Source organism: Grus americana, chromosome Z, assembly GCF_028858705.1.
Source record: "Grus americana isolate bGruAme1 chromosome Z, bGruAme1.mat, whole genome shotgun sequence".
NCBI lineage: Eukaryota > Metazoa > Chordata > Aves > Gruiformes > Gruidae > Grus > Grus americana.
The window spans coordinates 67,544,612-67,566,185 of NC_072891.1; the positions used below are offsets into that span (position 1 = coordinate 67,544,612).

A 21,574-nucleotide genomic window follows, 5' to 3' on the forward strand; every position below is an offset into this window, starting at 1 on the left:
ATGACCCGGCCTTTAATGACTCTGGTGGAAGAAGTAGCTCTCAGAAAGTTCCAACTTTGTTACAAACCTCAGAAATTCACAACTCTCTGGAAGTAAATACAGAAATAAAAGTTGCCAAAGTATAGTACAGTTCTTAAGGCCTTCTATCGTCCCACAGATTCCAGGTCTCCCATTTCTGTTATAAAAGTATTCGATTAAACAACATTAACAAAAGTTCAATTAATACATCAGAAAGCATAATAAACTTTTCATAGCTCAACAAAAATGCTCCTCTCACCAATTCATTTCTCCTCCATCAGAAAGAGAAAAACAAAAGGGGATTAATCTGATTTACAGAGCGAAAACCAACACTGAATGCACTTTTTGTCAGGGGGGCAAGGGGAAGGTCTCCAGCTGGTTCTCATCTATATGTCATGATTCTTCATTTAGTTTACACTATTAAATTCAAAAACTCAGCTTTAATCTTAACTATTACAGTATGCCTTAGAGTAGATTCTATCATGTAGCATCCTTGATACAGTTTCAGACTCTGGCAAACCATCATCCCTCAAACTAGTCGTGGCCATATGGGTAGTAAATGTATCCAACATTTTTTCATTGGCGCCTACATTATTACGTCTTGTCACCAATGGTTTCTTGGGTTTTCAAGTAAATTGTTGCATATACTGTGGTTTGGAGTTGCTGAGATGAAGCCCTACATTTATCTGTATACAGCCAAATCCTTTTTTGGAACTTTTTCTCTTTCTAATGAACTAACATCTGTTGAAAAAAAAAAAAAAAAGTTATGTTTCCAGAGAGCTGTACAAAAATGAGAGAAGAGAAAACAAAACAACAGAACACTGCCAAGAAGCTATTGTTGCCAAGTTGTGCATGATAAAAAGCAGTCTAGAATACAGTGGGTGGATAGAAGCGGGTATCATACCTGATCTGTCTTCATTTTGTGAATCACACCTTCTACATAATTCTGGGATGGTCTTGAGAGAAGTTACAGAATACTGTAAAAAAGGAAAAAATGTATATGAAGTAATTCATTTAAAAAGATACAAAGACTTTCAAGAGGTCCTGATGTCATAGGCACAGCCTAAATCTACTAGCCCAAGGGTACTTCTGGCAATCTGATGGTCTTCTCAGGTTGCATGATAAAAGCAGATGGCATCTGCTTTTGTGTCCCACCTTGAGGGATATCAAACAGGCTTTCAAAGCTACAGCAAAGTGTACCCCCACCTCAGATTTCTCCTTCCTGCAGATCACCATTATTCAAGTCAAAAATACATTTTATATATGCATCCTTTCCATGAGACGAAAGATACGTCAAAGGTGAGAACAGATCTAGGCTTCACAGTAAATGTCAAGGGTCTCACTTCACCCACCTGGGTATCTATTATGGTGATTATATCACAAGATACTTCTTGCTTAAAAATTAGAATTCAAGCTTTCACAAATCAGCATGTAAAAGTAATACAGAATATTTGCACCTTAGAGATCTGATTTCAGAGAGGGATGCACGTACATACACATACCAGATGACAGGTTCATTTCTCTAAACTAGGCTTTATTAAAGCAAACTTGCGTTATTACTTTGATGTGACAGGATATGCCTGATATTAATCAGTATGATATTCTCTGAATTCGGCATTAAAAAGGAAAAAAAAAAAAAAAAAAAACCAAACCAGGGGTGACGTATGTATCTTACTAAACAGAAATCTTTTTCTTGTAAACTTGTGGAATACCCTTGGTAAGACACGTGACCCAGTGTCATAAAACTACACATTCTGACATACAGAAATTAAGTTACTTAATAGCAAGCCTTCCTTAATCAAATGCTTAAAAGTTACAGGAATCTTCACTTAAACAAATGAAAATCATTATGTCTGTGAAAGATCAATGCCTTTGTTCATACAAAAAAACCTATTAAAACCAGTGTTTTGGAAACTAAAACAGAAAAAAGCAGTTAGGATTAGCACAACTGAAAATTTTTAAAAAGTATATAAGCACCATATGTTTTCAAAGAAACAGATATTTTTAGCTGGTGTGCTATTGACCAATGAAGCAAAACAACTACATATAAAACCACATGAGCTTTCCACACAAAAAAGGAAACTGTCGTAGATTGTACTGTTTTTTGCTGACAGTTTGTCATTCAAAGTTTGATGGCGATCTACTTCAAAATAATCTAAAGTTGACCTCATGTGACCAACTGCAGAAGTAATTTACTTCTCTGGTGCAAGTTTAAGTCTGTTGCTCAACTGATTGTCATTACTTTATTAAGCCTCAAAAACCTCCCATGCCTTACTTTCTCCCTTCCTGACCTGATTCAGGGGTGTATTGAGAAACCTCAACTACAAGAATCTCTCGCAAGTATTCCCACGTTCAACACTGAACTTATTAATTAAAATGTGTGGCAGCACTCCACAGACCTACCCAGTGACTCCAATCCCGATTAAACAAGGGGTTGTCTATAAGGCTGTGACTGCTCCAGGATGTGACAGCCTACAGCAACAAAGAGCAGAAGAGCAGAGACAGGGAGAAAGATGCTACTAAATACGAATTAATACAAGTTAAACACACAGATGCACAAACACCATGTGGTGTGCTTCAGTCTAGTTATTGTTTAATAAAGATCGAGCTGTTAAGCTATATATCTTGCTATTTCAGCACGAAGACTCAGAAGGCAATATTGAACTGGTCTAGTAAGATTCTTAAGAGAATCCAAGGAACATGTCTCCAAGGAATATGGTAGCTTCACAAGACCAGCTGGTGCAGTTTAAACTATTACACAGTTTGTAACTCAATTAGAATGAGACCTTTTGTACTCCATTGCTGTGTGTTTCGTCAGACAACCTCAAAAGCAGAAAGCCATTTTTCTTTTTGTCTTTTCTCCTGTTCTTTTCTGGAAGAATAGATTTTCTTTCTGTTTCAACATTGTACTAAAAAATATTCAGTTACCACCTCCAACCACCAAAAACCTATTAAATGTTATAAATTTGATTATGCATTTTAAGCATATTGGTTTGATTTCGTTAACAGATTTCCTCCTACTCACCTCTGTCCTCAAAAAGACTTCTGAGCATTTACATTTCTGCCATCTGTATTGTGGTGAAGATGTGAAGAACTGGCTTTTGGTCCAGGAAGCAACTAATATTACTCTTTAAAATGGACCTTTCCCAATCATAAGCACATTCCATTGCCAGCTCTTCCCTCTCTAACTACTTTCTCTCATACTCTAGCTCCAGCTCTGATCTATGAGTAATGTTTGTTAGCTTTTCTTCAATCAAAAATTTCAAGGTTACTAGAGGTATTACAGAGAGACAGCAAAAGAGATTGATTGCAACCCTTCCCTGGAACATAATTTTAGACTCATTGGTTATTCAATGGCATTTAAAATTCATGATTTCTCACTTTTCATTCAATAATCTTAAAATGTTTTACATACAAAATTACACTCCATTTCTCTCATTCCACCATTAGAGTAACCAAGTCAACCAGAGTTGAGGGCCATGCCCAAAGGCGTACATGACAGTATGAGACTAAGCACATCAGATTGCTTCGTTAGTCAATGCTCACTGTGATCTTTGCTATTTAATAGAAGTGTGTTGTGGTTGACAGTGAAATTCAGTAACAAAACTAAGGATTTCTTTCCAGACTAATGCATGTAATGGCATTTTTGGTTGCTGGTTGAGGTTTGGGTTCTTTTTCTGCATTTAAGGCATGCCTGTGTTGAACCCGACATAGTGAATTTCAGCAAACCCCTTAAGAACTTTGCAAGATGGAAGAACAGTATGAACAGCAAACAACAGACAAGAGGCAGTAATAAGTATTCCATGCACATGCAAGAGATTCCCAATTTTCTTCAACAGACACTATTAATTCAGGGGAAAACAAACATCCCTTAGCATACAACACATTTGCTTGTCATGTAGAACTGCACTACAGAATTTGAATGAATGCAAATGTCAACCTTTTAAATGTCACATGGTTCTCAAATTTTAATGCAATGAATTTTAAACCCAACACATGGGAAAAAACCACTTCAATGTCTAGCAAGGCCATTCTGTCTTGTGCCATTCGTTTGCCAGTTGCAGACTCACTTGTGCCTGAGAAGTATCAGAAAGAAGAAATACTGGATCACAAGTAGTAGCATAGAAATGTATATACAAAATAGTAAAAAAAAATGTAAACTAAAAAGCATTTTTTAACATTCTGTTGTAGACAATACCTCTAATGTCTCCTGAAATGGAGTCAAAGTGCAAAGTTGGACACATAGTGTGACTCTTAGACCATGTCATCAGAACCATGACACCCCCAAAACATTAAGGACCATGTCATGCTCCAACTAGAGTCAGTATCAAAACTCAACAAATGCACCTCCACTGGATCAAGACAACCAGTGACTGTGTCCTGCTCTTAAATGCACAGGTCCTTGTTTTCACTTAGATAGAGAAAACACCTTCCTTCATTATAGCTAATTTGTTTCCAAGCCTTATTATTACTGTCAGCCATCTAACACTCTCAGTTCAGTTTATTTGCTATAGTGTAAAAAAACCTGTTTCATTAATATTCAAATCCCATTACATTAAATTCCCTTTATATTACATTTGCTTAATCATTTATAACTGTGCAACACCACACTTTTTGCTAGACATTCATTTGGGAGTAGTAAGCTACATTGAGAACAAGTAAAGTAACAATAATTGGCCTGAGGCTGCAGGAACACTTTTCTTAATAGTAGTGTTAATTTAAGCAGCTCCAGGGCAAAAAAGTAGAGGAAAGGGATTAGGCTGGCACAGTGCCTGTGAGAAATAACACCCCCAAAATAAACTCCTCACTTAATGGCTGTGATCAACATCTTAAGAAGCCAGGAGGGAGCACAGCCAGGACAGCTGACCCAAACTGGCCAATGCAATATTCCATACATTTCACAAACTTTCAATTAAGGCCCAGTCCTTTTAGCACCACTGAGCCAGACTTTTATTCATACAGAGCTATCTGAATGATCAGAGCAATAATCTACACACTCAAGCCCAAATAGTTTACAAATATCTAGCACTAGGAGCTCTGCTCATTTGTTATTATTTCTGTAAACCAAGAAATAAAATAGTTTCAATTTGCACAATTTTCCAGTGCAACAAAAATCCTGCATTTTAATTAAAGGATTAGGAAAACTTCAGGTAACCATAACAGTAGTGTACAACTTACAAGCAGGAATAAATTTATGGGCAAAATCGAGAGTACTAATGGGAAAAGGGGAAAATTTAAAACATGCTTTTAATTTTATAGTGTATCTATCATTTAATGCAACTTAAAGGTAGTAATTTTTTTGTCTTCCTTTCTGTTATTCATGAAGAAATAAATTAAATTATTCAGCTTGATTGCTTAACATCATTGCAGACAGAATATTATTTTTAATATAAACAGGAGTCCCAGAAACCTTTACAGCTGTCTAAACTACACTCATATATACTATACCAGATGGATCTGGAATAGTACCATCTTAGTTTGCTAAATAAGCATCATATTTGCATTCCAGGGCCCTGAAGGAATTGGTAGATTTACTTGCTAAGCCACTCTCAATCATATTTGAAAAGTCATGGTAGTCACGCCAAGTCTCCAGTGACTGGAAAAAAGGGAATATCATGTCCATTGTTAAAAAGGGTAAAAAGGAGGACCCTGGGAACTACCAACCAGTCAGCCTCACCTCAGTGCCCAGTAAGACTGTGGAACAGATCCTCCTGGAATTTATGTTGAAACATATGGATGACAGAGAGGTGATTAGAGACAGGCAACATGGCTTCACAAAGGGCAGACAGTGCCTGACTCATCTAGTGGCCTTCTACAATGGAGTGACAAGAGCTACAGACGTCATCTATCTCAACTTCGGTAAAGCCTCTGGCACAGTCCCACACAACATCCTTGTGTCTAATTTGGAGAGATACAAGTTTGAAGGATGGATGGTTAGACGGATAAAGAATTGGCCATGTCAAATGAGTTACAGTCAATAGTTCAATCTCCAAGTGGAAACCAGTAATGAGTGGTGTCCCTCAAGGGTCCATACTGGAACCAATACTATTTAATATTTTCATCAATGACACAGACAGTGGGATTGAGTGTACCCTCAGAAAATTTTCATGATACCAAGATGAATGGTGCAGCTGATTCACTTGAGGGAAGGGGTGCCATCCAGAAGGACCTTGACAGGCTTGAGGAGTGCATCCATGTGAACTTCATAAAGTTCAATAAGTCCAAGGTCCTGCATTTGGGTCAGGGCAACTGCCAGTATCAATATAAACTGAGGGACAGAGAGCAGCCCTTTGGAGCAGACTTGGGGATCCTGGTAGATGAAAAATTGGACATAAGCTGGCAACATGTATTTGCAGACCAGAAAGCAAATCATATCCTGGGCTGCATAAAAAGAAGTATGGCCAGAAGGGTGAGGGAGGTGATTCTCCCCCTCAACTCTAGTCTCAGAAGAAAGGCTGAGAGAGTTGGGGTTGTTCAGCCTGGAGAAGACAAAGCTGCAGGGAGACCTTCTTATGGCTTTTCAATACATAAAGGGGCCTTATAAGAAACATAGACAGTTTACCACAGTCTGTAGTGACACGACAAGGGGCAATTGAAAGAGGGTCAATTTAGATTGAATATAACGAATAAATTATTTACAGTGAGGGTGGTGAGACACTGGAACAGGTTGCCCAGGTAACTGGTGGACACCCATCATTGACGACTGTATTGACTTTATGTGGCAAACTAGCAGGGCGGGGCTGTAAAGGTGGCTTCTGTGAGTAGACACCAGGGGCTGCCCACATGTGGGACAGAGCCAGTTCCAGCTGGCTCCCAGATGGACCCGCTGCTGGCCAAAGCGGAGCCCATCAGTGACATTGGTAGCATCTCTCAGATAACATATTTAACAAAAGGTAAAAACCATTGCACAACATGTGGTGGTGCAGCCCCACTCCTCCACCTCCTCCCCCCCTCCCCTGGGCCACTTTGTGATCCCAACATTGTGTTCTTGTCTTGGTTATGATTCTATGAAAAAAAACCCTGACCAAAGTCAATCATCTTGCAATCCTATAAATAGTGATCATAGAATCATAGAATGGTTTAGGTTGGAAGGGAACTCAAAGATCGTCTAGTTCCAACCCCCCTGCCATGGGCACGGACCCCCTCCACTAGACCACGTTGCCCAAAGCCTCATCCAACCTGGCCTTGAACACTTCCAAGGATGGGGCATCCCCAACCTCTCTGGGCAACCTGTGCCAGTGCCTCACCACCCTCACAGTAAAGAATTTCTTCCTAACATCTAATCTAAATCGACCCTCCTTCAGCTTAAATCCATTACCCCTTGTCCTATCCCTACATGCCCTTCTAAACTGTCCCTCTCCAGCTTTCCTGTAGGCCCCTTTGGGTACTGGAAGGCTGCTATAAGGTCTCCCCAGAGCCTTCTTTTCTCCATGCTGAACAACCCCAACTCCCTCAGCCTGTCCTCATAGGAGAGGTGCTCCAGCCCTCTGATCAGCTTCATGGCCCTCCTCTGGACTTGCTCCAACAGTTCAAAGTCTTTCTTGTCCTGGGGCCCCCAGAGCTGGACGCAATACTCCAGGTGGGGTCTTATGAGCATGGAGGGGCAGAATCACCTCCCTCGACCTGCTGGCCATGCTGGTTTTGATGCAGCTGAGGATACAGTTGGGTTTCTGGGATATGGTTGGCTTTCTGGGGTTGGCTTTCTCTGCTACATGAGATCCTTTGAGCTCTCTGGAATCACAGCAGGCTGTGACCCAGTACCTCCCCCTGAACTGGGACACCTCTCAGGGCAGATTTCACAAGGATTCGAAGATCGTCCGCTGATAGAGGCTGACAAAGGAAACAGGTTCAAAGCCTGTCCACTGACAAACGCTAATGAAGGAAAAAGTGAGTAATTCACAATTCGTGAAGAGAGAAAAATCTTGATCATAGGTTAAACTCTGTGTCCGTATCTGTATCTGTGTTTGTACCTGTATGTGTTTATATGTATGTGATTTGATTTAGAAAATTCTGTCATGAGTCTCATGTGAACCTTGCCATTTTCAAATCTTTAACTAAGTCGCAAAATTTTGATTACAACAAATTTTGTTGAATCACTTATTTTTAATTGGCTGATAATTGAGAGTCATTAAATATCATACAAGTTAATCTTGTGATTTACCATAATAGAGTTAATAGATCTTAAATTGCTGCTACTTCAAAATTGTGCAAAATCAATTTGCGACAAATTGGCATAGTTGGCAGGATCCTAAATCACTAATTGCAACACAACAGCAGCTGCGAGAGAGGAGTGCGAAAATGTGAGAGAAACAATTATGTAGACACCAATGTCAGTGAATAACGAGGACAAGGAAAGCTCCAGGCATTGGAGCAGAGATCCCGCTGCAGCCCATGGAGAAGACCATGGTAGAGCAGATATCCACCCTGAAGCCCGTGGAGGACTTCACACCAAAGCAGGTGGATGAGCCCTGAAGAAACCTGCACCCTGTGGAGAGCTCATGCTGGAGCAGGCTCCTGGAAGGAGCTGTGACCTGTGGACAGAAGCCCACACAGGAGCAGGTTTCCGGCAGGACATGAGACCTTGTGGGGGACACATGTTGGAGCAGTCCATTCCTGAACACACCCTGTGGAAAGGACCCATGCAGGAGCTGTTCAGGAAGGACTGCATCCCATGGGAGAGACCCCATGCTGGAGCAGCAAAGCAGTGTGAGGGGGAAGGAGCAGCAGAGATGAAGTGTTATGAACTGACCACATGCCCCCCCGTTCATCTCTGCTGGTTGCAGCCGGAAGGTAGAGAAGTCAGGAGTAAAGTTGAGCCTTGGAGGAAGGGAGGGGTGGGGGAAAGGTGTTTTTAGATGTTCTTTTTTTTCTTTATCCTACACTGTTTGATTGGCAATAAATTAAATCAACATCCCCAAGTCTAGCCTATTTTGCCTGTCATGGTAATTGGTGAGTGATCTCCCTGTCCTTACCTTGACCCATGAGCTTTTTGTCGTATTTTTCTCCCACCTTGTTGACGGAGGGGGAGTGACAGAGCAGCTTGGTGGGCACCTGGTGGCCAGCCAACACCAACCTACCAAAATGGAGCCTCGAGCAACTTGATCTAGTGAAAGATGTTCCTGCCCATGGCAGGGGGGCTGGAACTAGATGACCTTTGAAGGTGCCTTCCAACCAAAACCATTCTATGAGTCTTTGATTTTGAAGAAATGTACAGTTTAATTTTATTATGTACAAATGCAATGTAAACAACAACAAGAACAAAAAAAGAATCCAAACCCACTAACTCACATATCTATTTGCCTTTTAAAACAAATTCCTGTCTATTTTCTATGTCTATTATATTTTGGTCATTTTGGCTGAAATGGTCTACAAGTCCCTGGACTATACACAGTGGCTTTCTAACTCATGTACTTTTATAAATGCATCATTTTAACAGCCTTCTTGCTGCCATTATTTTTAGTCAGTTCTCTTCTGGACTGGATTAGAACCAGGGGGCTAACAGGAACAATATAAATTGCTAACACTGATGCTGTGCAGCTGCTCTTTCCATGACAGGCTAATGATAAAAAGTGAAGGTCAGGTATCTCTAAACTGTATATGGTGAGATATGAGTAGAGCACTAGAATAACCATGAATTCTCTTGTTAATCTGGATTCTGGCAACAAATCCTTTGTTCTCTTACCTGCTAAAGCAGGGAGTAAAACTGCTACCTCTATAATTTGTGCTGGTTTTTTATTCAAGGTTCAGTCTCCAACGAAAGAACAGCCTATTAAAACAGGCAGCCTGAGCTGTTCAGCGGAAAAGTGAGTAACCTAACCCACCAGTATGCAGCAACAGCCACAATGGGAGAGACACGGAGAGGTTACATCTATTATGTTTTACAGTTTTACAAAACTGAGTATAGAAACAGATACCAGGACATGATCTAACAAATAACAGTAATCAAAAGAAAGTTGCCCAGAATAAGGTATTCGCTCAAAATTGGCTCATGGTCTTGTAATATTTTGGGCATTTGCCATACTCCTCTTTAATAAAAAATCAATGTTACAATAGGTAAAAATAAAATCCTCTCAGAAAGGAATCTGTCTGTGAATAAAGCATCTGGAATGTTTTAAAATGAATCAAGAGTCCCAAATGCAAAAGGGAAAACCAAGCCCTTTGTAAAAAAAAAAAAAAAAAAGAAAGAAAAAAAAGAAAGAAATAAAATTATAAAATTATGAAGAAAGTGGAAAGAGATGGTGACACACTTTCTTTGATCTGAAAATTGAATTAATAATTTTCTTACAGCGGATTTATGTATTCAAGTCCATTGTTAATCAGACATTCAACATATTAGCAACCCTGTTACACAAAAAGCAGCAACACTGGCAGTAGGAGTATTATTATGAATAATAGAATATACTGTATCAATGCTTCCTATAAGAACCCCTAACAATGTAGATGACCAGTTTTTTGCTTGCAGTTGTTTCAGTTGTGACACTAAGGATCAGTGCTGTCTATGAACCCCGTGAAGTCTTTCTGCCTCTTTCTGTACTCTATCATGTCACAGGTAGCTACATTACACCTACTCATAAATTTTTACGTATTTGGAGATGGCTACTGGTAGAAGGGGCAGAGTAACAACTTACATGAAAAAGGAGCAACTCAGAGGTGAGAAAGGCAGATCTTTTACAACTGAAATGCATTCAATTACAAAAAAGGTAAACTTACCATTTTGGTGTTTAAGGCTAACATTATAACAGAGCAGATAAGTCATTCAAGACAATACAGTAGACAAGCAATCAAGAAATAAAACTCATTTATTAATCTGATTTGCAAGTTATTTTCACTTCCTGAAGGACAGGAATCAAATTTTCCTTCCAAGCTCATTAAAGATTTCACTTACAAAACACCTTATTTTATTTTAGATTCAACCTATTTAAGCATTTCTATATATGTAGGAGTAAAAAGGAATGTTGCTTCTAACAATAGTGTTGTCTGTTGTATCAGGATTGAGATATCTAAGAATGACTCAATTTCAGCAAATAAAGTAAGACTAGTACTTACCGATATATCATCACTAAAATCTATTTCATCCAAATCAAGGTATTCAGGGGCTTCCATTATTCTTCTATGGACATTTTGGGTGAGTCAGCACAGTAGTAAAGACCTAATTAAGAAAAGAGAAATGGATTGTCTACTATAGAGTCAAAAGCACACAGAAATGGTTTAATATAGTTGTTAGATTACTGAAAAGATCTAACTTGTAAAGTCTTTTATAACTTCATTCTAAAAGCTAAATATGATTTGCCAGGTCTACTCTCTGTATCATAGAACTGTTTAGGTTGGAAAAAACCTCTAAGATCACAGAGTCCAACCACAAACCTAGCACTACCAAGGCCACCACTAAACCATGGCCCTAAGTACCACATCCACACATCTTTTAAATACCTCCAGGTTGGTGATTCAACCACTTCCCTGGACAGCCTCTTCCAGTGCTCGACAACACTTTCAGTGTAGAAATTTTTCCTAACATTCAATCTAAAACTCCCCTGATGCAACCTGAGGCCATTTCCTCTTGTAACTTGGGAGAAGAGACCAACACCCCCCTGGCTACAACCTCCTTCCCGGTAGTTGTAGAGAGCAAGAAGGTCTCCCCTCAGCCTCCTCTTCTCCAGGCTAAACAATCCCTGTTCCCTCAGCCGCTTCTCACAGGACTTGCTTGCTAGGCACTTCTAATTTTCTTGCTGCATAACCTGACAACATCCTTGTAGTTCCCCTGAGTTGCCTGCCCCTTCTTCCAAAGGCCATAAACCCTACTTTTTTTCCTGAGTTCCAGCCAAAGTTCCGTGTTCAGCCAGGCCAGTCTTTCCTGCCAGCCTGTCTTTTGGCACATGAGGACGGCCTGCTCCTGTGCCTTTAAGATTTCCTTTTTGAAGAACGTCCAGCTTTCCTGGACTCCTTTGCCCTTCAGGACTGCCTCCCAAGGGACTCTGTCAACCAGGCTCCTAAACAGGCCAAAGTCTGCCCTCCCAAAGTCCAAGGTGGCAGTTCTGCTGAACCACCTCCTTACTGCTTCGAGAATCGAAAACTCTTATCATTTCATGGAACTCCTGGGAAGGAGAAACTGGAGAGGAAGGCAGCATGTAAGAAGAACCTCAGCTACCTATTATGGGCTCTCACTGTGGCTGTTAGACTTGAGTGAGACAGTGTGAAAGTAGATGGCTACAAAAAGGTAAAAACAGAATAAAGCCCTCAGTCCAAATTGATATGAGGAAAAGAAATGGCTATAATGTGAAACTAATTGGAAGTTTTTCATTTTGCACAACTCCCAAATGCTGAATTTATTCTTAGAGGGAACTACTAACACCAGACAAAATCCTTGCAATGATTAGCTGTTATGAAGAAGCCTTTTCAATTTTTAGGGAGAATAGATAAGTGGTTTTCTTTATTTTGGCAGGGATAGAGTTCCTTTTCTTCCTAGCAGCTGATGTAGTGCTGCGTTTTGGATTTAGGATGAGAAGAATGTTGATAACACATGGATGTTTTTAGTTGTTGCCAAGCAGTCAGGGACTTTTCAGCTTCTCATACCGCCCTGCCAACGAGAAGGTGGCGGGCGCCCAAGGAGCTGGAAGGGGACACAGTCAGGACAGCTGATCCGAACTGGCCAAAGGGATATTCCATACGATATGACGTCATGCTCTGTGTATAACTGGGGGGTTGGCTGGGTGGCAGCATGACTCAGGAACTAGCTGAGCATCGGCTTCGGTTGGTGGGAAATTGTGCTGTACATCACTTTTTTTGTATATTATTATTATTATTATTATCATTATCCTTTATTACTGTCCTTCCTTTCTGTCCTATTAAACCATCTTCATCTCAACCCCCGAGTTTTACCTTTTTTTTTCTTTTTGATTCTCTCCCCCATCCCACTGGGCAGGGGGGAGGGGGAGTGAGCAAACAGCTGTGCGGTTGTTTTAGCTGCAGGCCAGGTTAAACCACAACAGTGGTACTTGAACTGGAAGTCAAAAATACTTGATTCAGCATCACTGGGTCCTTCCTGAAGTTCAGTATAGGTGTAAAGACCCAAGCTGTTGAGCATTCTCATGACCCTGCAACCATAGCTGCACTAATGATGTATCTTCTCTTAAGGATGCTATTAATTTACTGCCCTGAACACAGCAACTTCTGTGACTGTAGTTTTCCTCTGCTCAAGAAGGCAGAAAAGATCTGAGAATCATGCTGTGCACAGAAAACAAAATCCAACCATGCTTTATTTCCACTTCTCCATACAAGCAGACTAATACACAATGCAGTCAATGCTTTACAGATGGATAATTTCTCTCTCGTCAGCCTGCCAGTGCACTTCCCCAAAAACAGTAACCAAGGCAAAAAACAGAATTATATCAATGTGTACTGATTATCAGGGGCTTCACAGCAAGGGAAAAAGAAGAGAAAACTCTCTTGCAAAGCAAGAAATTTGGCTGGAAAATTCAATATGTAATTCTGAATAAATTGAAGCTTAAAAAATGAGAAGATCAAAGACAATAAATTCCTCATTGCTTTCTTAATCCCAACTAAAATGAAGGTGTGCATCACCACTACAGACTAGTACAACAGAAGTAAAAGGGGAAGCTATTTTAAAGGAAGCTGAAAAAGAAAAGTGATAATGCATTTCTATATAATGTGAGGCACTACAGAAGTGTTAAGTATTATGGAAGCAAATTAAATCCTTCTAGTACTTGCACCTAAGAAAAGAAAATGTCTGAAAGAAAAAAAAAAAATGGAAGCCCAGTTTATTCATATAGCAACTGCCAAGAAGTATGTTTATGAATCATGAAGCCAGCTGTGTAGGTCAAAATAAAATCACTGTATGAAACATACATATACAGTTAAGAATGCCCTAGGATAAGGAGTTTGAATGAAATGCTTTTCTGCAGGTGTTATACTTATTGGCAAACAAAACCTCAGTCATTAATCTCCTTCATAACACCCCACCCAAGCACAAAGCTAATCTTAAGACACCTGTTCTTGAAAAGTTATTAGAAGAAGAACCAAGAGGCAAATCTACATTTTTAAGCTGAAAGAGATGGAAAAGTATATTTTTATTTCTCATCAAGTTACTGAAGGTGAAGGACTATTAAGCATCATTTTCTTCTTAAATAGAAAAAAAGAAAAAACGCATACATTTCTTTAATGTGTTAGGATATTTCTGCTCCTTGCAATATGAGAAGGAAATTCTGGGAAGGAGAAACTGGAGAAGAAGGCAGCATGTGAGAAGAACCTCAGCTACCCGTTATGGGCTCTCACTGTGGCTGTTAGACTTGAGTGAGACAGTGTGAAAGGAGATGGCTACAAAAAGATAAAAACAGAATAAAGCCCTCAGTCCAAATTGATATGAGGAAAAGAAATGGCTATAATGTGAAACTAATTGGAAGTTTTTCATTTTGCACAACTCCCAAATGCTGAATTTATTCTTAGAGGGAACTACTAACATCAGACAAAATCCTTGCAATGAAAGGAATTAGCCGTTGTGAAAAGGCATGACACATTCAAGTCTACAGATGCTTTTCCACATTAGAGATTTTGCTTTCTTAACAGAAACATTGAATATCAGTATATTATTTTAAGGTTTATAGAATCACAGAATGGTTTGGGTTGGAAGGGACCTCAAAGATCATCTAGTTCCAACCCCCTGCCATGGGCAGGGACACCCTCCACTAGACCACGTTGCCCAAAGCCCCATCCAGCCTGGTCTTGAACACTTCCAGGGATGGGGCATCCCCAACCTCTCTGGGCAACCTGTTCCAGTGCCTCACCACCCTCACAGTAAAGAATTTCTTCCTAACATCTAATCTAAATCTACCCTCTTTTAGTTTAAACCCACTACCCCTTGTCCTATCCCTACATGCCCTTCTAAGCTGTCCCTCTCCAGCTTTCCTGTAGGCCCCTTTGGGTACTGGAAGGCTGCTATAAGGTCTCCCCAGAGCCTTCTTTTCTCCATGCTGAACAACCCCAACTCCCTCAGCCTGTCCTCATAGCAGAGGTGCTCCAGCCCTCTGATCAGCTTCGTGGCCCTCCTTTGCACTCACTCCAACAGCTCAATGTTATGCTTTAATGTGACATTACAGCTTACTTGTGGCAAAGTGCACTCTCACTGTAATGGACTTGCGTGGCAAGGTTTTGATAGTGGGGGAGGGGTGGGATAACAGGGGTGAGAAGCTTCCTGTGAGAAGCTGCTAGAAGCTTCCCCTATGTCCAACAGAGCCAATGCCAGCCCCCACCACTGGTCAAGGCCAAGCCTATCAGCCACAGTGGTGACACCTCTGTGATAACTGAGTTAAGAAGGTGGAAAAAATAAAATGTGCAACAGCAACTGTAGCCAGAGAAAGGAGTGGGAATATGTGAGATAAATAGCCCTGCAGACACTAATATGGGGGAGGAGGTGGACCAGGTGCCGAAGCAGAGACTAGCCTGCAGCCCTTGGAGAAGACCATGGTGCAGCAGGCTGTGCCCCTGCAGCCCATGGAGGTCCATGATGGAGCAGATATCCACCTGTAGCCCGTGGAGGACCCCATGCCGGAGCAGGTGGATGCACCCAAAGGAGGCTGTGACCCCATGGGAAGCCCACGCTGGAGCAGACTCCTGGCAGGACCTGTGGCCCCATGGAGAGAGGAGCCCAGGCCAGAGCAGGTTTGCTGGCAGGACTTGTGACCCCGTGGGGGACCCACGCTGGAGCAGTTTGCTCCTGAAGGTCTGCACGCCGTGGGAGGGACGACGCTGGAGCACTTGGTGAAGAACTGCAGCCCGTGGGAAGGACTCCTGTTGGAGAAGTTGGTGGAGGACTGTCTCCCGTGGGAGGGACCCCACGCTGGAGCAAGGGCAGAATGTGAGGAGTCCTCCCCCTGAGGAGGAAGGAGTGGCAGAGACACCGTGCGAGGAACTGACCACAACCCCCATTCCCCGTCCCCCTGTTGGACGTGGAAAGAGTGGGGTGGGAGAACAGTGTTTTAGTTTTTGTGTTTGCTTCTCGCTATCCTACTCTATTTTTAATTGGCAATAAACTAAATTAATTTTCCTCAAGTTGAGTCTGTTTTGCCTGCAACGGTAATTGGTGAGCCACCTCCCTGTCTTGATCTCATGATCTTATGAGCCCATGAATCTTATTTTCTCCCCTTGTCCTGTTCAGGAGGGGGAATGAGAGAGCAGCTTGGTGGGCATCTGACCACCAGCCAAGGTTATTACAATGTCCCTCCACAGAGGTAAAGACTAGCTGTCAGTTTATCACTGTGACTATTGATATCAGCTCAAGCCAAATGATAAAGTCAGTTTTAGAAGCAAGATAAATGCCAACTGTATATGTACTGTCCTTCACAAATTACAGGATTGTAAAATCTACCCAGTATCATTCCATAAGTTTATACCTGTATGAAGCAAGAATGAGAATTAAAATGTAAAAGTTTAAAGGTTAAAGACATATGTGGACTTGTCCTGGTTCTGGCAAGGAAAGAGTTAATTTCACAAGGAGCCAGGACAGGTGACCCAAGCTGGCCGGGGGCTATTCCATACCACGTGACATCATGCTCACCATAAAAGGGGGCTGGTCGGGCAGGGGTGGGTTCGGTGTGGCTCCGGGACAGGCTGAGCGTCCGGTCGGTCGTGGGATCGGTAAATTGTTCTTTGTTATCACCCATTGTGAATATCTGTTATCAGCACTGTTGTTGATTGTTCCCCTCTCCCATGCTGTCCCAGTAAACTGCCCTTATCCCAACCCTCGAGGCTTTGCCGTTGTTTTTCCGTTCTCCCCAGCCCGCCGGGGGAGGGGGGAGTGAGTGGTGCGTGGCACCCAGCTACCGGCTGGGGCTAAACCACATCAGGACTGTATCACATACAAATAGCCTAAACACAAACCAAAGTTTCACCGAGTTTCAGTTTTTCACTGGAATTAAATGGATTAAAAAAACTCCATCCAGTATGTTTAAAAATCAATGGAAGAGATAAGTAAAGCTACCCTAAACATGCTACATACTAAACTAGAATCATGAAGCGACCTAAAGATTTTATTTTGCAATTAAAACTATTTTATTCAGGTAAAAAAACCTCCATAGCTTTAATAAAAGAACTACTATTCCTAGGTACTGCATATCTCAAGATTTTAGAACAAAAAGATTTCAACCTTTCAAACTTATTTTTTTGCTCTAAACTGCAAGAAGCCATTAAGACAAAAAAATGCTGCATCCATCCACAGCTGACACAAGGACTGCATTTCACCTAGAGATGTACAAAACTCATCATGCCAGTCCAAGGTCTTGCAACATTACTTCCCCAAAATGCTATCTTCTGTCTTCTCAAAACAGAAGACTATGAAAAACATAAAGGCTGAAGAGAAAGTTGGTAACCAAAACAAACACATTTTCTGTATGGAAAACTTCTCTTTCTGAAGATAATGTTCAGTTATATGTAAAGAAAGGGCAAGAGACTCACGCATTGTGTTTCCTATAAGATTTTTGGGTTTTTTCTGGACAAGGTAAAACTAGACAGCAACTCAGGACAAATACTATGACCAAATAAGATGTCCCATGACTGTACTTAGAGTCTTATTCAAAAGGTGCTCTTTTTTGATACTATTTCATATAGCAGAACTACACTATGTATAATGCAAACCATATGGTAAGGATAGTACTCAGTTTTGTGGTTAGTTTGAGACCTTTGCAATGGCTGAATCCAGCCTATTAACAGAAATATAAACAATCCAAATAGCATTTGCAAGCAGATCATAAGCACAACTGGGTAACTTCAAGGTAAAAATAATTGCAACCAAAATTGCAACGGCCAGCAATGGATGCCATGACATAAATAATATATTTCCAGCATCAACACCAAAGCAATACAGATGATTGTCTATAGCCTGCCAGCAGAAATGTCTGAAATTTAACTGATCAATTTTCCTAACTGTATTTTGGAACCTAGTCATTAAATATTCCACAATATTTTAACCCCAAAAGGGATATTTCTTGTCTGGCAATTTGGCTTGCAGAGGCATATACACACACACTTACATGTTACACAGGTAAAAGAAATCATGTCTGCTCTCAGAATTCACAGCTAAAAGAAGAAAATCACATAAATATCACCTATATGTACTGAAGAAAAAGTGTTTTTTATAGTTTCATGAAACAGTTCCACCAGAAGAAATCATCCAGTGAAAAATTACCATACAGAAATGTGGTAATACTAGTATCAGTATAATAACGTATTGCATATGTTGCATTGCAACACATACTAAATAGGGATTAGGTTGTAAAATGAAGGGAAAAAACCCCAACATCCTTCTCCTTTTCATACAACAGCAGCAATCCTTTTTGTTTTTTCAAAACATAGATGTCCTCTGCTCTTATCCTTCTCAGCTAAAACTAGTTGTCTGAACTCAAACCCTGTAACTGACTTTCAATACAAAATAGGTGAATGAGGAAGAAAGGGGCAAAGAAAGAAATTCTCAGTAAAAAAATAGTAATAATAAAAAAGGCAATGAAGTATTAGATACAGGGAACAAATTCATCAATTTCTGCAAACACTAAAACTCCGCTCTAGACTGAGGGCATGCATTACCTACAGGTGAAATGCTTACATGGTTCACAGATTTCTTTGTAAAGCTAGATCAAGCCTTGGATTTGTCTCACCACAGAGTCTCAAAAAACAGTCACACCTAGGGGCTGGTGTGCGTTTTGAGGATGAATAAGACTCAACGTAGGAATGTCAGGAATGCTTTAAAAGCCAGTCTTCCTGCTGACTTTGTATTGTGAAGCCAATGGCCATCGCCTTATTCACACTAATGCACATCAAGGCCATACAGGTGAGCATTTGCTGTCTGTCAATTAATTGAGTGAATGAAGAGACTGGCATGGCAGGCAGAAAGTAAGCAAGCATCAGGTTCAGTTTCTTGTTCTATTTGCTCAATGCAAAACTGTGGAATAAAAAAAGCATAACTGATTTGTAGTAACCCCTTTGCAACAAGGTTGTAGTGAATTTGGTAGCTTCAGAAAGGAATCTGATCCAGTACCTCAGCCAAAAAACAGTCTCAGTGCTGCATGTGAAAGACTAAATCTAAGAGGGGGCACAAGGGAAATGTCCTTATTGGGCCAAAACAAAACAACTAATTGAGAATGCATCAGTTTAATTATTTATGGATACAGAAATAACAAGAACAAATAACAATAAAAAGGTCTGCTGTCAATTTCAGTTGTAACTCTAAGAAATCCTACTAAATGCCACATGAGATTTTATTTTCCACATCTCTGAACTACTATACCAAAATATTTGGGGATTTACTTAAACTTTCAATCAAATATAAAGTAAATCAGATGTAAACACTTCTATAGTGGTTGGCAAAAGGCTGTTTCCTTAAGAACAGTTAATATTAAAGATTCAGGTTTTAAATGCCAGAATGCCATGACGGCTGCTTTTTAATTAGGGGATAAGGTTACATTTTACAATTATAGGTTTGAGATAACAAAATAAACATATTGCCCTTTCCTAAGCATCAGAGGCTATAGTAGCTCAAGATGAACAAGGTTCTAGGGCAGAAGGGAGAGACTTTACATCTTTAATTTCAGCACACAGTATGTGTTTCACGTAATGCCTGAAATCTGGTAAGTGTCTGAATTTTATTCCCTAACATTAAGAAACACCAAGAGCATAAAACCAAGTTTCTTCACTTTCCAACAAATAGTACAGTTCAATGTTACAGTATGTTAAATCTATTTAGCATGCGGTGAAAAGCCCAGCAGCCCATTAAAACCTATAGCTCAGGAAGACACATCATCTGTCATAAGTAGGAAATATCCAGAACTTTGAATTCAGTTCCTCCATCCTCATATTCCACTGTGACAGTGAAGTTCTACCAAATATTAATTTGGCCTTGTAACCGTATTTACTACACAGTATAAGGAAAGCAGTATATAGTATGTTCAGGAGCACTGCCATAATTAGGGGATATGGGAACTGCACTATTGAAAGAAAGCAAGCTTAGCCACTGGGCCCTAGCAAAGCTAGTCTGGGCTAACACCACCGCCTTTCCAGCTATCACACCTCTTACTGCTTCTCATGCTCCTCAGTGCCTAGCTGTGTGTTGTCTCATATTAAAGACTTTAAGTCAGATATTGTGTAGTCACTCTATATTTGTCTGGCTTTTTGCATAGCCTATGTGCTGTCTGTTAACAGAGCTCCATTGTACAAGAGTAATCCAATTAAATAATAAACATGATGTGAATACACTGCAGTGGACTCTGGAAGAAGTCATATTTGAAGCTTTGTAAAAGATTTCCAGGACAACTGAAAGTCTCTATTCACCAAATACAGATGGCACCTCCACAGGTGACAAATGGAGAACACGAGAAAGCATCGAAGACAGAAAGCTTGTAGTTTCATCTATTCAGAATAGAATAGAATAGAATAGAATAGAATAGAATAGAATAGAATAGAATAGAATACAGTAGAGTAGAATAGATCAATTGGAAGACCTACAATGATCATCCAGTCATGAGTAATACTTCAATACTATACACATATGCACTCTTAGAAGACCCCAGCTTCTCATTCATATTTACATTCTCTTCAGTATCTCTAAGGGGGAAATTACTTGGGTACAATCAATAAATATTCAAGCATATGACTTTGAGAATGTAAAGAGCAACACTGCAACTCAAATGGAGGTTTGTTTGCTTTTAAGTACACCACTTTAGCTTCATAGTTAGACTATGTTGACACTTTTAAGTCATATAAGTGTTTATGATATTATAATGCAGTGCATTATGTAACCAATTTTTGTTACCTTCTAGGGCTCCCAAATTGTTTTTTTCTAATTACATGAAGTAACATTTTTTCTATTACTTGTCATGCTAAGTGTCTGGATTGCCTCTTACTGACTGAGCACGTCCATTGTACTAGTTTGTTTTACTTACTTTTCTTCCTTCTATGTAAGCCAAGAAAAATATATCATGCAAAGGAAATTATCTGTTCAGTCAAATTTAAAATATAAAAATATAAAGAGAAGGCTCAATAGGAGCAGGGAGAGATTTTTAAAAGTACAGATGAATTTTAAATAACAATTTATTGTAAAAAAAGGAAAGTTAACAGTGAGGCTGAAAAATGATGTGATTTATTTCAGTGAAGGAATGAATTGAGACCAGAATTACCTTATCCGTTATCACATTTATTCAGAAGTTTTCCTGAGTTTAAAAGTTCACAGCAGCAATTCATAATATTATGATACTTCTAAAACAAGTCAACATAAAAGCACTGCTTTTAATCATCACACAAGTACCATCACTGCACAAGCTACACTGATAGGACAGGAAGAAAGAATGCAGCAAAGCACAACAATTTTCCTAGACCAAAAGATGCTATTTTTAAAATTTAACTTCAGAAAAACTCTGCATTCCAGACATGCAGAAACAATCCACCCGCAGCCCTGAAGAGGCACAAGTACTGAGCCCAGGTCTGTTCCTAATGAAGTCAATGCACATTCAGCACTGGTTTTAGATAAGAACAAATGTATTTGTTTCTGGCCAAACGTAAT

The 21,574-nt window shown here is 40.1% G+C and overlaps 1 protein-coding gene across 3 annotated transcripts in view; it reads right to left on the reverse strand.

The window, feature by feature from the left end:
- SNCAIP (synuclein alpha interacting protein) overlaps positions 1 to 21,574 on the reverse strand; it is a 94,956-nt gene that overhangs the window by 48,419 nt on the left and 24,963 nt on the right. For all 3 annotated transcript variants that reach the window (XM_054810363.1, XM_054810364.1, XM_054810362.1), the window contains exons 2-3: positions 11,065 to 11,167; positions 923 to 995 (exon numbers count right to left, since the gene is read on the reverse strand). In XM_054810363.1, the coding sequence (XP_054666338.1) occupies positions 923 to 995; positions 11,065 to 11,121 (130 nt within the window). In that variant the 5' untranslated portion in view covers positions 11,122 to 11,167. The remainder of the gene's footprint in view (positions 1 to 922; positions 996 to 11,064; positions 11,168 to 21,574) is intronic.